At 32.1% G+C, this 15250-nt stretch overlaps 1 protein-coding gene across 1 annotated transcript; it reads left to right on the top strand.

Annotated features, from left to right (window-relative positions):
• The first annotated feature begins 6867 nt into the window (after positions 1–6867).
• On the top strand, positions 6868–7371 carry LOC111997140 (oleosin G). Its single transcript, XM_024029202.2, has one exon. The coding sequence runs from the start codon at positions 6868–6870 to the stop codon at positions 7369–7371; it is 504 nt and encodes a 167-aa protein (XP_023884970.2).
• The last annotated feature ends 7879 nt before the right edge of the window (positions 7372–15250 follow it).

Raw genomic sequence — 15250 nt, 5'->3', positions numbered from 1 at the left:
TTGTTGCACAAATCTCCAATCTGTGATTAACAATTTTGCATGGATCTCAGTACGTAACTAATTTCATAGCAACCCTTTGATTGTTGTAATTGATTTGCAACAGCTTCGATAGAAACACCAATAAAATCTTCAATGTTGGTGCTAGAAAATTTGCTTGATTATAGAACTCAAAGGTGTACAAGAAACGCAGCAACAACTCACTCTTCTATGTGAGGAAGCTAGGGTTTCAAAAGAAAATCTTATGAAGCCTTTTAGAGTTAGGGTTTTCTTTCTCCACCTCCTTATTTAAATAGGAGCTTAATGGGCCTTTAAATAGGCTCTCCTATTCCAATTAGGTTTGCACATACTTTGGACTTTCCTAGTCTTATAACGGTTATACAAACCCATAAACATATAGCCTTTAGGAATCAAAATGTTGCAGGCTATATCAGAAATCTCGTAAACTCGATAGATTGAGAGGTATCGAGATAGGTATTGAGTTTTAATAAATCTTGATAAATCGATAGGTATCAAGGAGGTATCGGACCTACAGATTTAGCTTTTCTTGAGCAGTTCTTGAGTAATCTTCATATCTTCAATGTAACCACTTGTAATGATCATTTTGAACCTAATTGAATTTACCTAAGTTTTTGCAATGGCCTTGGAACCATTTATATAGCGTTCTTTTGAGAAATGACCTTTTGATCTTAGTACCAGAGATATGAGTTTAGAGTTAAGGTACAATCTTGGGAAGGTGTTAGGCACCCAAAACCACCTAACCCTAAATTTGGATTCCCATCATTGTATCTTATATCTTAACCCTATTAAAGGGACACTCAATACTTGTATCTAACTCACACACACATCTAACAATCAACACGATATCAAACATCCCTAACCATACATCTATCATCCTTATCAAACAAAGCCTAACATCCATCTAATCATGCATTTCATCACATCATCCATCCTAGCATTCATCTGACATGGCATCACCTAACATTCATCTAACATACATGTCAACCAACCTAGCATTCATCTAGCATGGCATAGCATAACATAAATCCTAGCATGTTACTATCATCATTTCATCATATCCCATCCAAGGCAAAAGCATGTGAGCATTAAGATCAAAGGTAGAAGCAAAGCCAACAAAACATGTCATCATCCAAGGCATCAAGATCACAATTACATCACCAAACCTAAGCAAGAAAATATCATAAATGCATGTATATTACAAATGCATGACTTACCTTTGCTTACCTTGCAGCAACTCAGCACCTATGGCATTATGCATGAGCATGTGAATGCATGTTCATAGCATTAAAACAAGAAAATCCTAATTCTAACATGTGAAAGCAAACAAGAAACTAAACATATGAAATAAAAGCTTTGAAAGTATAAAAATACAGAAAAGAGTCTATATAGAAACATACATGTGAAAGCAGAAGCAAAAGTAGATAAATAAAAATTAGAATTTCTGAGCAAGTTCATGCACATGCACAAACAACCTTGCATGTGCATAATCAAGCATGCGTGCACAAGCAAGATTATGTGCACACGGGTTTCTGCCTAGAAAACTCTAAAAACAAAACAGATGCAATAAAACTTCAAAACGAGAAATCTGACATCCTAATATACTTTTAAAACATACGACTACATAAACCTAAGTTAGATGAACATATTAAAGTATATTATAACAAGAAAACAAAGCAAATAGAAAGATTAGAGCATAAAAGGAGAAAAGAAAAGTTTAGACTAACACCTCAAAGAAAAGCACTTCAAGATTGATTTTTGATCATTCCCCTCAATCAAATCTATTCACAATTAACAAAAGGAGTGATTAGTAATCTTAAACTCAAATATCAAGGCTAGAAAAAGTCCTAATCAAAAGAAAATTAACTTGTGTATATTTTGTGAAAAAACTCCCTCTTTGATTCACTATGTCTAGTGAATTTTAGTGGTTTTCCTGTGGGATTTCTATATTTTGAAAATATACCATGTAAGACTACTTATAATGTGGAAAGTAGGGGTTTAAAATGACTCCCAGATGATGTAAGATTCGTTCCAAACTTGAAAATTAATGCAGAAACTTGCCTTGTTTAGGTTTTTAGAATTCGTTATGCGTGCGCAAGATCAAGCCTATGTGCATAGGGTGATTCTTGCATGTGCATAGCGAGGGTTTCCTTGGCCTTATTTTTTCAAAAATAGATTTATTTACTCATTAGAAATTATATTTCTTTTTTTAACACTTCTCAAGTCAATTTAACATCTGGTTGGGTCTTAAAACAACTTTGGGTCTTAGAATTCAGCATCATTGGGGAACGGAGATCTGACTCGTAAGCAGTATAAAATGTAGTGTCTACAGATACTAAAAATGATTTAAATGTTCTTGAAAGAAACAAAATGACTAAAATGTCCCTAAACAATTAAAGGGACCAAAATACTCTCCATCAAATCTTAAAAAATGACTTAAATATTCCCACATCTAATAGCATTACTCTTTGACAATTTGTCACCTTTAAATACGAAAAACATTCGAATAGACATTCATCCAAACCATTCTTTCAAGTCTTAGAATTCTTTTGGAATCAAGGTCTAATACCTCCAGAAACTTGAAGCACTCTAATTCATTGAACCTTCATTGAATTCAAGCCTTTAAAACCCCAAAGAACTTCCACAGCAAATCTTTGAAGAATACTTGAAGAACAGAGAATTTCTAATACGCACACCTTCAAAGGTTCAGTGTAATTCTGTTTCAAAGATCTTCCAATTTGTTTCTCAATCAAATTGAAGGACACCTATGTTTGAATCAAGATTGTATTTTTGAATCAAATATTTTTGTAAAATATAGAATTAGAGAATTATTATGTGGTATTAGATTTAATTAATTCTATTATAGAATTGTACTCACTCATTCATCGATTCATGCAAAAGTACATGTTGCGAAACATTTTCAATCATTTGATTTTCCAAACTTGTAATTTTGTGTTTACAAATCTTTACACTCCAAGTGAGACTAAATCTCCAAATCAGACATGCATTGAGTTATGTGGTAGCCACATCACAATTCTTTAAAATCACTAGCTAATTCACTTTTTCGCTTCACCTAGTTTCAAAATCCATGGGCTTAGACTGGAGACATTGCTTGATTGTCCAAGGGCTAGGTAATGCTGGAGAAGGTCAAACCCTAGTTTGACTATTTTGATTTTGAGCTAGGAAGTTGCTTATGTCAATGGGCACTGAATCTTTCATCGAAAAAATTACTCCACCTTTTTCTTTTGTGTTGTGGTGGACTCAGGTGAAGCAGCACGTAAGAGTGTGAAATTTTCCTTTAGCATAATTAAAGGAAGTTAGTATTGTTTGTAAGTATTAGACCCTATTGCCCAGCTGTGTTTCTAGCCTACACAACTGCTTTGTTTGTTGAATTATTGGGCTTAAAAAACCATATGCAGTGTGGTGTAGCTTTTTGATCTCTCCGACCTTGTAATCACACACACACACTCAAAGCAGAAAAAAAAAAGGACTCACAAAAAAGAGCCTTGATCAACCATCAATTTGTGATGGCTACCACAAGAAGTCAACAAGTCTAGAGTCATAATTTTTTGCACAAGATTTTCTCATCTGCGAATTGTAAATGGTAGACAATATTATAGTGACGTCTGTAATAAATCGATATAAGGATCAGTAACAACTTTACAACTCTAACTGCAATTGATGGTGCTCCAACCAACAAATGTCATTGACACGCCCTAGCATAGAGTGTGCTTGACCTGTGTACTGTTTTCATAGTAGTGTCGGTTCTTTCCTCCTATGCCTTTCCCGCCCGTTACTTTGCTGCTTAGAAGTAGCTCGATTTGGGTACACTTTAGGAGCTAAGTAGAGCCAAACCAAATAGGCTGAATTTAAACCAACCAGCACCTCTAATGCAACTTGACAGTTGACCCACTTTCTACTGCAATCTGAATTATAGGTTAAAGGTTCATATTTTTTTGTCCATAAATGTTAGCATTCCTAATGCATGTTTTGTATAAAAACGCTGTTATAGTTCCAGTTTTTTGTAGTGTACCTAGCTAGTTAGTTGGAAGGAGAAGGGAGGGAAGGTTAGGGGAAAGAAGAAAGAACCATTTCATACTTAAAGACATGAAGTTGAAAGGAAATACGCGGTTGATCTAAAAAAATACAGAATTATTGCACATTTTTTTTTTTTTAATTAAAGCAATTTTTGAAATAAAAATAAACCTTTTTTTTATAGTTTTTTTAATGCACGTATATATTTTTAATGCTTTGGTAAAAATTTTCTTCTTATATTATAATTTTTGAAAGAAATCTTTGGTCCACAACATTTTTATAATACTTTTGCAATAAATTTTATATGATAAGTTTTTATTGGTTGTTATTAATAGACAAAAAAATAATTTCAATAGTAGATTCAAAATAAAACAAATAAACAACTTCTCATTTTAAAATGTTCACATCCTAACTTCATATATTCCTATTGAGAATTTTAAGAGGTTTTTCCAATTTGACTAATATTTTTCCTTTTATTGTTAACTATTTGCAAAATACATTTTTTTTAAATCTATATTGTCGATAGATAGATAGATTAGAATAAAAATTATTTAAAAACATAAAAAGATAAGATGTGAAATAGTAAAAAGTAAAAAGCCTTAAATATATTTCTACTAACTCTTAACTCCATATTCACCTTTTACGTATATTTAAGGGGACTGACTTAGTGGTTCTTAAGGCTTCATGACTTTTATGAGATCCTGGGTTCAAAACTTCTTACTTCTTACCGTTATCTTGGGGACACCTCCATGGATTCCTCCTTGTAATAACTTGGTGCCTGTGGGACAAGTGGATTGTATACACCCGAGAAAATAATCAAGTACTCAAAAAGGTCTGACCACCCCGTTTGCCAAAAAAAAAAAAAAACTGCTAGCTTTACTACATGAATTTAACAATTTAAGTATATTCCAAAACAAGGACTACTCTACTCAAGATATTACTTGGATACCTGTCGATTACTCTTTTGTAACAATAAACATAGGTAGCAGTGTTAGGAGATTTTCTAATCCAGCTTTATATATTAGGAAGCATTATGAGGGATGCATTAGGTAAGTGAATGTTAGGATTTTCTCTTCATTCTTGAAATCACATTCACTCATCAAGCTTAAGCAGAACTCTAGCAAATTAGACATATCTGGAGAGAGGCATAATTTTAGTACAGGTCGTCTGGCTTTCTAGGGTATTTCATAACCAAGGACGAAATTAGGATTTGAAGTTAGGAGGGTGGCTCTACTTCTAACTGTGTGCAATTTTGTGTGTGTGTGTGTGTGTGATTTGTACGTTAGCAGCTTGATAAGGAAAAAAATATTTTGTCAAAATTTTTTAAAGGGCTGGGTTTTTTTTTTTTTTTTTTTTGGAGTTAAATTAGTTGATTGAACTTAATTTTTTTGGGTTTGTATATTTTGTTTTAGATTATTAATCTATAAATTTTTTATGGTCTTTAAAATGAAGAAAAGTTAGAGTTTATTTATTTATTTATTTATTTTTTACAAATTGCTAATTAGTGGGTGGTTATTAGTAAGTAAAATAGTAGTATAAATGGTAAGCCTAAATTCAAACCAATAATAATTCGCTATCTCAACCATTTGTAAAAATATTGTAAAAAATTTGTGGCTATAGTTAGGGGTAGCTTAATGGATTTAGGGGTCTAAGACGAAAACTAAAATTGAGATCTTTTATATATTTAAAAATGATTTAAAAAAAATAAATGTTACTTAAATTCTATTATCTTGTTTTAGATGCAAAATTACTACTAATTAACATGAACCACATAGTTTTTTTTAGAAAGTCTATAGACAAAAAATTTGACAAAATTTTTCACACCTATTGATGTGACAAATTGATATTGATAAGTAAAAAAGTGATGTAAGTAGAGGATTTAGATAAGAACTAGTAAAAGTTTGTCAACTTAACTTGTAAAAAATGTTGTGATTTTTTTTTTTTTTTTTTGTGTATTGCTTTTTTTTTTTAGAAGTGCTACATTCACAATATTTTCACAACAAATCTTACGTGTTAAGTTGTTACTAGTTTTAATTTGAATCCATCACCGAAATTAATTTTTTGTCATCAATAACATCTTGTCACTTAGGATTTATTGTGAAAATATTGTGAAAAACATTTGGACTTAAGTAATACTATTATAATAAAAAAAAAAGACCCTATTCGTTAAAAAATTGGGGGCCTTTTTTTTTTTACTTGGGGATTTAAGCAACGCATCAAGCTTCTATTATAGAGCCGGCATTAATTGGCTATAGTATTACTCTTAAAATAATCAATGATGCTATTAAGGAGAGGCAAGCTGTGATTTTATAGAATAAAATTGCAAAAATTAGTACCTATGTTTTTTTTTTTTTGTTTTTTTATTGAGAAAAAAGTAGATATGTTTGAGGAATTCAAATTGTTCCCTCCGTCCGTGTCCGTAACTAAAACGAGAATTCCTACATGATACTTGGCCTACTTTTCTTTTGAGTGATTTAATTTGAATACATACAAATACTATTAATTTTTTTAATATTTTTTTTTTAAAGCCTCCGAATCTAGTTGATTGTATACTTTTCCCACTCGGGGTTTTTTAGAAGAGGAAGAGAGGAAACGGTGAGGGATGGATAAGACCAAATTAAAGACCACGAATAGAATAGAATAAAATGGAGAGAATGCTCCAAGAGAGAGGAACACGGAATTCCTTTCTTTTCTAATTGTTATTTTACTAGCATATAATAAGTAGTATTTTTTATTATTGAAAGTCACAAATTAGAAACCCTCTCCGTTTCTCACTCTCTCATTGTCTCTCTCTCACAATATCTCAAGTACTCAACCATGGAGGAGAGTTCCCACCAAAACCATTCCATCACCTTCTCCAACTCCACCACCTCTGCATTCCTACGTAAAATCAAAGAACATGCACCAACCCTCCTCATCTCAGGCTCCATCTTGCTCCTCCTCACTGGCCTCATTGTCACTGCCACAGTCCTCTGCATCATCTTCTTCAGCCCATTAATCCTTTTCACGAGCCCCATATGGTTCCCCATTGGGGCATTCCTCTTTGTTGTAACCGCAGGGTTCATGTCCCTGTGTGGCTTTGGTGGTGCCGTTGTGGCCGGTCTATCATGGATATACCGCTACTTCCGTGGGATGCACCCGCCTGGTCCGGACCAGTTCGGCAATGGGAGGAGCTGGATTTACGACACTGCTTCTCATGTCAAGGACCATGCAACTCAGTACGGTGGGTACTTGCAGAGTAAAGAGAAGCTGGATTCGGCTCCTGCTGCTCCTGAAGCAAGACGGGCTCAACAAATTTGGGAGGCCGTGGTGAAAGCTTGAAATAGGGCATTTTATTATATTTAACTAGTATGTAGTCCGGTGCTACCGCACGGGAATAGATATATTATTAACCATGAGTTTATTCATGTTTAAAAGTTTCAGTTAAGTCTAAATTCATATTATTAACCAGAAAATTTCATTAACAAAACTTAGCAGTATATATATTTTATATTAATAAACTCATATATATTGTATTTTGGTATTACTGCACGAGAATGGTTAAGTATAGTAATACTATTGGTCAATTTCTTTTTTGTCTTTTTGGGTTTATCACAAGGAGGATAGAATTAGATAAAACAATAAAAATATATATTGCATTTTATTATTTAAGTGATGCTATTGGACATTTTTAAAGCAAACTAAATGTAAAACTTAAAGCAATGGGGAACAAACTATTTTCCCTAAGTTAATTTTTTCAATCCTCATAAATATTTAGATTCATGATTTTTTTTAAATTTGTACTTTCATCAAGTCACTAAACCGCATGATGAAAAAGAAACAGGAATAATAATGAAGTCTATATTGTCATCAATCAAATACAATTAGTTCATATTAATCTTCTCCAAAAATTGCTAAATCCATCAACTCCTTTGGCTTTGGAACTAAACAATTTAGTCAGTGAATCATCCAAAACCCCATGAACCCTGGCTACCCTTCCCTTTTTCTTGCCAGCAAACTCAAAGCAGAGTATCTAGCAAATGCAAAACTCAAATCTCTAGCTATATCTTATGCCCTTCTTGCTGGAACCCCATATATCGTCTGAAAATCAATGTTACCATCAGTAGGAGTACAAAGGGAGTCATCATAAGCATATTCAAAGGGATTTTGAAGTGAAACTTCAATTAAAATATGCTAAACTAATTATCATAATATAATAACATGATATAGAGATTCTATATAAATTTGAAGAAGGCAATAAGACTTATAGCAAAACAATGAATTTTCTATCACTAAGACCGTTTCCCATCTTTATTGCAACAGTTGTTGCTACGTCAAATGAAATCCCTACCTAAAATAAACATGCCCTCACATTCACCACAGAAAAAAAAATGATAATATTAGATATTACACGACCTAAGGCATTACCTGGTGGCCATGTTGTCAAATTGTGCCTAGGTTGTTTCACACTTTAGTGCAACAGCAACAACCTATTAAGGATTATTCAAAAAAAAAAATCAAGAATTAAATGCTCAAACAACAAAAATTAGACAATGGAATAAGAGGAAATTGTGATTTTCATAACTATTTTATCTAATTAGTTAATTAAGTGGATGCAAAGAGAAAATGATTGTACCCAAGATCCAAGTTGTTTTCTCGCTTGTGTGCAAATCACACTGTCATCCAACACCTGAAGTGATTGAACATGAGTTTAGTTATTCACATTATTTTTATTTAAGATTAGGCACTTAACAAAGCTATTTGTAAGGAAAAAAAAGTACATACATACATACATACATACATACATATATATGTATATATATATATACATATATATATGTATGTATAATATCATGCCGAAGTAGATTCAAGTATGTGGCCTTTTAAATGCATGAAAAAACAAAAAGACAAACATTTAATTTTATTATCTAGATAACATAAAAGAAAGACTAAGACTGAATCATACCTTTATCACTTTCGACTATGAACACCACTGTTGCAGATAATGTTTTATGTAGGTATCCTCTTATTATATCTACAGTTACCAGATACTATCAAAAGTGTTGTTAATCATCCACTGTCACTTAAATGTATAAGAAAAACAATGCCTAAATAAGGGAGGAAAAAGAGAGACAAACACAAATGGTACTTTCAACACAAAGGTGAACCTGCAGAGATTCTATCAAGACAAAAACACTCACCTGAGCACTGATATTGGCTCCATGAAGGTCTCATAAAATCTTTCTAGGTTGTCTTTTCCTGGTTGTCTCAAAAACATGGAAAATGGTATCTACCACAATACATGAACAATTATAAATTACACAGGATACAACAGGAATTTGCATTTCACAAATCTGTAACAAATAACAAACTAAACCAAAGATCAAAACCCAAATGCATTTAGCATGACTTTGAAAGACAGTGGAAAAGATAAGGCTACTAAAGACGTAAACCAGACAGGAGAAGAAAAGTAACTCAACCCTTTAATTATTTATTTTATTTTTTTTATGAGAGGCTAACAGAATATTTAAGCTAGAAAATATGTTACCTAAGTAAATTTTAGAATTATACAGAAGCATTCAAAATTCATGGTGGGAGTAAAAAGGAAAGTTCGCACCACACATGAGAAGAAGAGAGCTTCCATAGCAGAACTTAGGAGACTTATAAGTAATACTTGAGTCCCAATACCCAAGGATACAACATTGCACATTTCTAGAGATAAACTATAGAAAAGGCCAATTAAAGTAGACCTTAAAGTTAAACTCTTTCATCAGTAGTGCTGCTCCTGCACCATTTTTGAAATCATAATATTGTGTCTGGTAGAAAATTAATCAGACGACTAAATTCACAATGTCCTAATAACTTAAGTTTTTGGGATAATCAATAATTCATCATGGTCTTAAGTTCAAACCCTGTCTCCGCTCTACCACTCATTTAAAGATTTTAAAAAATCTCGTGTTGGACCCCAATTATCAAGAGAGAATATGGTTCACATGTAAGAGAGAGTGTGAAAATAATGGTCAAGTAATTAAATTTCCCATTTTCTAATCGTTTAAACTTTTGTGACAATTGGTAATTTATCAATTTCAAAGTAAAGAATTGTAAAAAAAAAAAAAAAAAAAATAGTTCTCTGGAGATGTAGTACCTCTGTTGTACCCGAACCAATCTTCCCGGAAGGTCTAACCTCTATACTCTTGTTTCTGTTTCAAAGTAAGAGAAAACAAATTATTTGTACAAATCTCCATATGAGGCAAACATAAAAGTTAACTATCATGAAAGAAACAATCAACTAAGTAGCTTAATGGAATAGCTATTAATATTAATTGTTTATTACATCACAAATCATCACAAACACAATTAACTTAGACCAAAAACAAACACAGAAACCACAATTACACATTATATAGGAACCATAATTCACATAAACTGAAAGCTATAATTGAGTTATGCTTTCAAAATATGAACTTCGCAAAATGGGGCTTCTCAAAGATTGAACTTACAAAATGGAGATAGGCTTGACAACACCATATAAGGACTCAATAATTCCAGCTGATCCTCCACGAATCTTCAAACAAACAAAAGCATTTCAGTTGAGATTTTACTATGACAGAGAAATGAAAAGAGAAATAGCTCTGTTTGATTGCTGAGAAATAAGGAAAAAAAATACGAATCTTGTTTAAAAACAATATTTTCCATCATTTTTTCTGGGAAACCAAATGGAGGACCAATTCAAACACACCTGTAAATTGACGGATCCATTGACAATGAGACGAACACCATAGTGAGAAATGGAAGAAGAAGATTTTACTATGATTTTTCCCTCCAAAGGTTCCTAAAATCCCAATACTCATCTTTTTAGAGAATAGAGAGAGAGAGAGATAGACAGAAATAGTAGGTATCTGTGAATATAGAGAATGAGAGAGAGAGATGAGTTACTGAAGGGTGATAGATACGACTTGCACGGGAAAGAGCTCTATTGACATTCAAATACCTAAATTAATAAAAATCAACCCAAAATAACAAAACCTAAATCATATTTGATACTAATTTTTATTGTTTAAAGATACCTGTATCAGTAGTGGTTCAGGCAGTATATATCAGTGGTAAGAGGCTGGGTTGAAGGTGGGAGATGGTCTGACATGGTGGTGGTCCTCAATCTCTCCTTCAGTGTCTTATGACTCTCTCCCTCCCCTTGTCTCTTGTGAAATAAGTGATTTCATCGGGTATAAAAATAGGCTCTTTGGTTTTCACGTTTGACAGCAAAATCAAGAAAAAAAAAAGCTTGACCTGATACATAGGAGTAGTTTTAATGAGAATGACCCACATATATTTAGCCAAATGAAACAAAATTGAACTTCAATTTCAGATTTTAATTGAACAATTAGAAAGATAATTATAATGACATAATTTGTAGACACATGGCACAAAATTAGAGTTCTAATTTGAAATTGCAATTTGAGTTTCTCTCTGCTTCGCCTATTATTAGATATATAGATATATAGATTTGTTTGGGCTAGTCATGTCTCTGCCTGAGTCCTAGTAAGTGATAAAAAGTGATTGCCTTGTATAACTGACAGTCTCTACCAAATCACTGGCTTTTAAATTTTGTTCCAATCCATCATGATGCATGTTTAACTTAATCTTAAATCAAAAGTCGCAGTGCTACCTGCTTAAAGTCCACAGCACCTATATATATGCTTCATTTACACTATAACGTAGTGCTAATTATAGGACCATTTCTTTTTTTCAAAAGAAAAATAAATTTCTCTGTCATTATCTTATGTGCTAAAAGAGTCTCCCTCATATATCATCTCTCTAGCTTTGAAAACCTGAAACATCAATTAAAATCCAACTATGAATTCAAAACTAAACCCGAATTCATATTTCATAATACCACACTAAATCAAACCCTTCAACCAATAAACCAAATGCTACCAACCATCAAACATGGAATTCAATTCTCAAACATTAACAATCCACAAGAAAAAAAAACCCAACCCCATTACCACATACCAATACCCACACATGCACATTCACACTCACTATTTCACAACTTCTAAATCAAAAAATTTTACCCATAACCCCAACCCAATAAATAAAAAACCCATCTTTATATAAACCTCCCAACTCCATTTCTAACCAAAAAAATCAACAACAACATCTAAATTCACTTTACAGAATTCAAATATCTAAACCACAAATAAAGAGAGTGAAAAGAGAGAGAGAGACCTCGAGGGCGTGTTTGTAACACCTGAGCTTGTGGAGCTAACGGACGATGCGGTTGAGATCGTACTTGTGAACAGTGTGGCCTTCTTCTTTCCATTTTTGAATGGCGATGATGGCGTTGCGTTTTGCGTACACCAAACTCATAAGCCTCCTACCCAGTGTGTCTCTGCTATAGCTCGAGCTTTTCGTTGAGGGATTTGATGTCTGAGATCAAGGAGGTGAAGAGATCGGTGTTGTCGTTGTTGGCATTGGCAGAAGGGAGGTAAACCTGTAAAACAGGCGTGTCTGATACATAAAGAAGAGTAAAAGGTTTTATTTAGCCAAAAAAAAAAGCACAAAATTTAAACATAGAACACAGATTTCCAGAAGGGGAGGTGAAATTGGACTCTAATTTCTGAGCACAACATTTAAATGTAGAACACATATTTCTAGAAGGGGAGTTGAAATTGGACTCTAATTTCTTATTTGAATTTAACAATTAGAAGGATAAATCTAGACACTTGGCACAAAATTAGAACTCTAATTGGAATTGCAATTTGAGATTCTCTCTGCTTCACCTATTATTATATATATAGATTATAAATTCATATATTTTTTTTCCAATTAAAATTTATTTTTCTTGCTTTTTGAGAGGCAAAATTACTCTCCTCTAAATTATTTTGAGCTTCATTATCAAGAATTGTGACATTACATGTTTGAACATTATCATGACCACCTTCGTTATTATCATTTTGTTGTATATTTTCATTATCTTCTAACTCTTTTTTATGAATTTCTTGTTCATTTATGAAACCTTCACTCAAATTTTCTGCAAGATTTTGTTTTTTACTAGTAATAAATTTGTCCATAGCTCCTTTTTGAGATTCAATTAATTCTTCTCTTTGCCTCTTCTTCTTCTTTTTTTTTAATAGTTTTTCATATCCAGATGGATATTTTCTAGTAGACATTTATATTTAAAAAATATTTATGAATAAATGAAACACAATCTATAATAAAAAAGAAATTACTATTTAACTAGAATAATATAAATTTAATGTATAAAACAATAGAACCTGGTTTATCAAAAGCACAATTTCAACTTTACTTAATATGATCACTTTACACTTTAAACATGCACAAATAAATTAATATTAATATTAATACAAAGTAAATTATTCTAAATTTATAATTTTGTTATCAATACTCTTTTTTTTTTTCTTTTTTTCTTTTTTTTATAAATTTTATGTAGCAGTAAACCATATTTTTTAGCAAAATGTATAGGGCTCAACCTGATTGGATGATTGGATCCACTAAGAAGTAAGACCAACCCACTAGCAAAATGTGGACTACTCAACTTGATCCACTAAGACTAAGAACCTTAGACCTACCCACTATCCCTCTATGGCTCCATCCCACTAAATTTGATTTCTTTTTAAAAAAAAAAAACAAAAAAAAACAAAAACAAAAACAAAAACAAAAACAAAACAAAACAAAAACGTGTAGCACTAGGATCACTAGATCAATACTTTAAAAAACGTGTAGGACTAGATCACTGATCAATACAGTACTTTAACTTCCATCCACTAAATCTAATTTCTTTAAAAAAAAAAACAAAAACAAAAACAAAAAAATTAAGTGGGTCCATTCGGACCATTCCATAGCCTTTTAGAGAAATCTAAAGAAATCAAAATTTAAGAGAACAAACAAAAAAGAGTAAAGTGTAAAGCAATAAAGAGTACAAGAACAACTAAACTAAAGTTAAGCAAAAAAGAAAGAACAAAAATCCAGCACTCCAGTAGGCAGCAACAAACCATGAAGAAGACGAAAGAGGCAAAGGAAGAGAAAACAAAAAACAAACCTAAAATGAAGATATGTGAACACACCAAGTCTATTGCCAACAGCAATAGATGAGTAAGCCAACTAAAAAGAGTTTTTTTTTAGAATCAAGAAGGAGAGAGTGAATATTTTTTTTCTTCTTTCTTTTTTTTTTTTTTTCTGCCTTTTTCTTATTTGTCTCTTCTTTCTTTTTTCTAACTTTTGTAATCTTTTCTTCTGCATTAAGGAAAATCAGTGTCTCTCTTTCTCTCCCTCTCTACATTTCAAGTAATAAACATGGGTTTTCTTAATGAAATGTGGTACAAAGGTTTGATCCAAAGGATATTTGGATGTGGTGATTTTTTTTTTCTGAGAAAGTTAAAGATTTGATGATGTGATTGGATGAAACAGATAGAAATAATTTGTTGTTCTCAATTTTCAATAATTTGGGCGAGCCTTACCATTTTTTTTCAGATGAGAAAGTAATATTATATAATATATTATTACTATTGGGGGCCTCTTACAAGTAGGGGCCTTAGGCAGTGGCCTAAATGACCTATAGGTTTAGCCGGCACTGTGGACCTGAAGCTTAGGCTTGAGTGGCTTGGAAGATTTCTGGACCGAACCAGGCCGGGTTTTCTTGTTTTCTTGCATGGATTTTTAAATTTCTTTCTTTAAATGCCCTTTTGCGTTTTACAATGAGATTTTCTTTGTAAGTATGAAACTTAGGTTTATCCCAAAAAAAAAAAAAAAGTCACAAATTAGTATTAAACTTATGATTTGATATATATATATATATATATATATGTATGTATGTATATATGTATAAAGATGGGTTCAAGTTATATCTGGTGTAACTCAACAAAAGTTACACCTTTTTTATACCGTAGATTTCTAAGAAATCTAATGGTTAGAAAATCACTATAATCAATGTCATCTTTAAAATTAATTGCTTTCCATACTAGCTAACCTAATTAATTTGAGAGAATATTATATTATTTTCTTTTTAACTTTCTTTCTCTCTCCTAATCAATTCATCCCTAACCTCGCACAAGAGCACATTCTCAACATTTTTGGGCATGGAGGCAGTTGTGCTGGACTTTCAATTGTTAAAGAAGCAGGTGTCAACTTTTATAGTGACTTTAATTCACTGGTTTGACTAAAACTCTTGAAAGTAATCATGCAAAGTAGTAATTAAAAT

This window comes from Quercus suber, unplaced genomic scaffold, assembly GCF_002906115.3.
Source record: "Quercus suber isolate HL8 unplaced genomic scaffold, Cork oak 2.0 scaffold_105, whole genome shotgun sequence".
Lineage (NCBI taxonomy): Eukaryota > Viridiplantae > Streptophyta > Magnoliopsida > Fagales > Fagaceae > Quercus > Quercus suber.
Note: the sequence above shows the minus strand (reverse complement) of the source record. Positions and strands in the feature narration are given on the sequence as shown.

Coding starts and splice junctions, on each gene's coding strand:
- LOC111997140 (XM_024029202.2), top strand. CDS start 6,868: ATGGAGGAGAGTTCCCACCAAAACCATTCCATCACCTTCTCCAACTCC.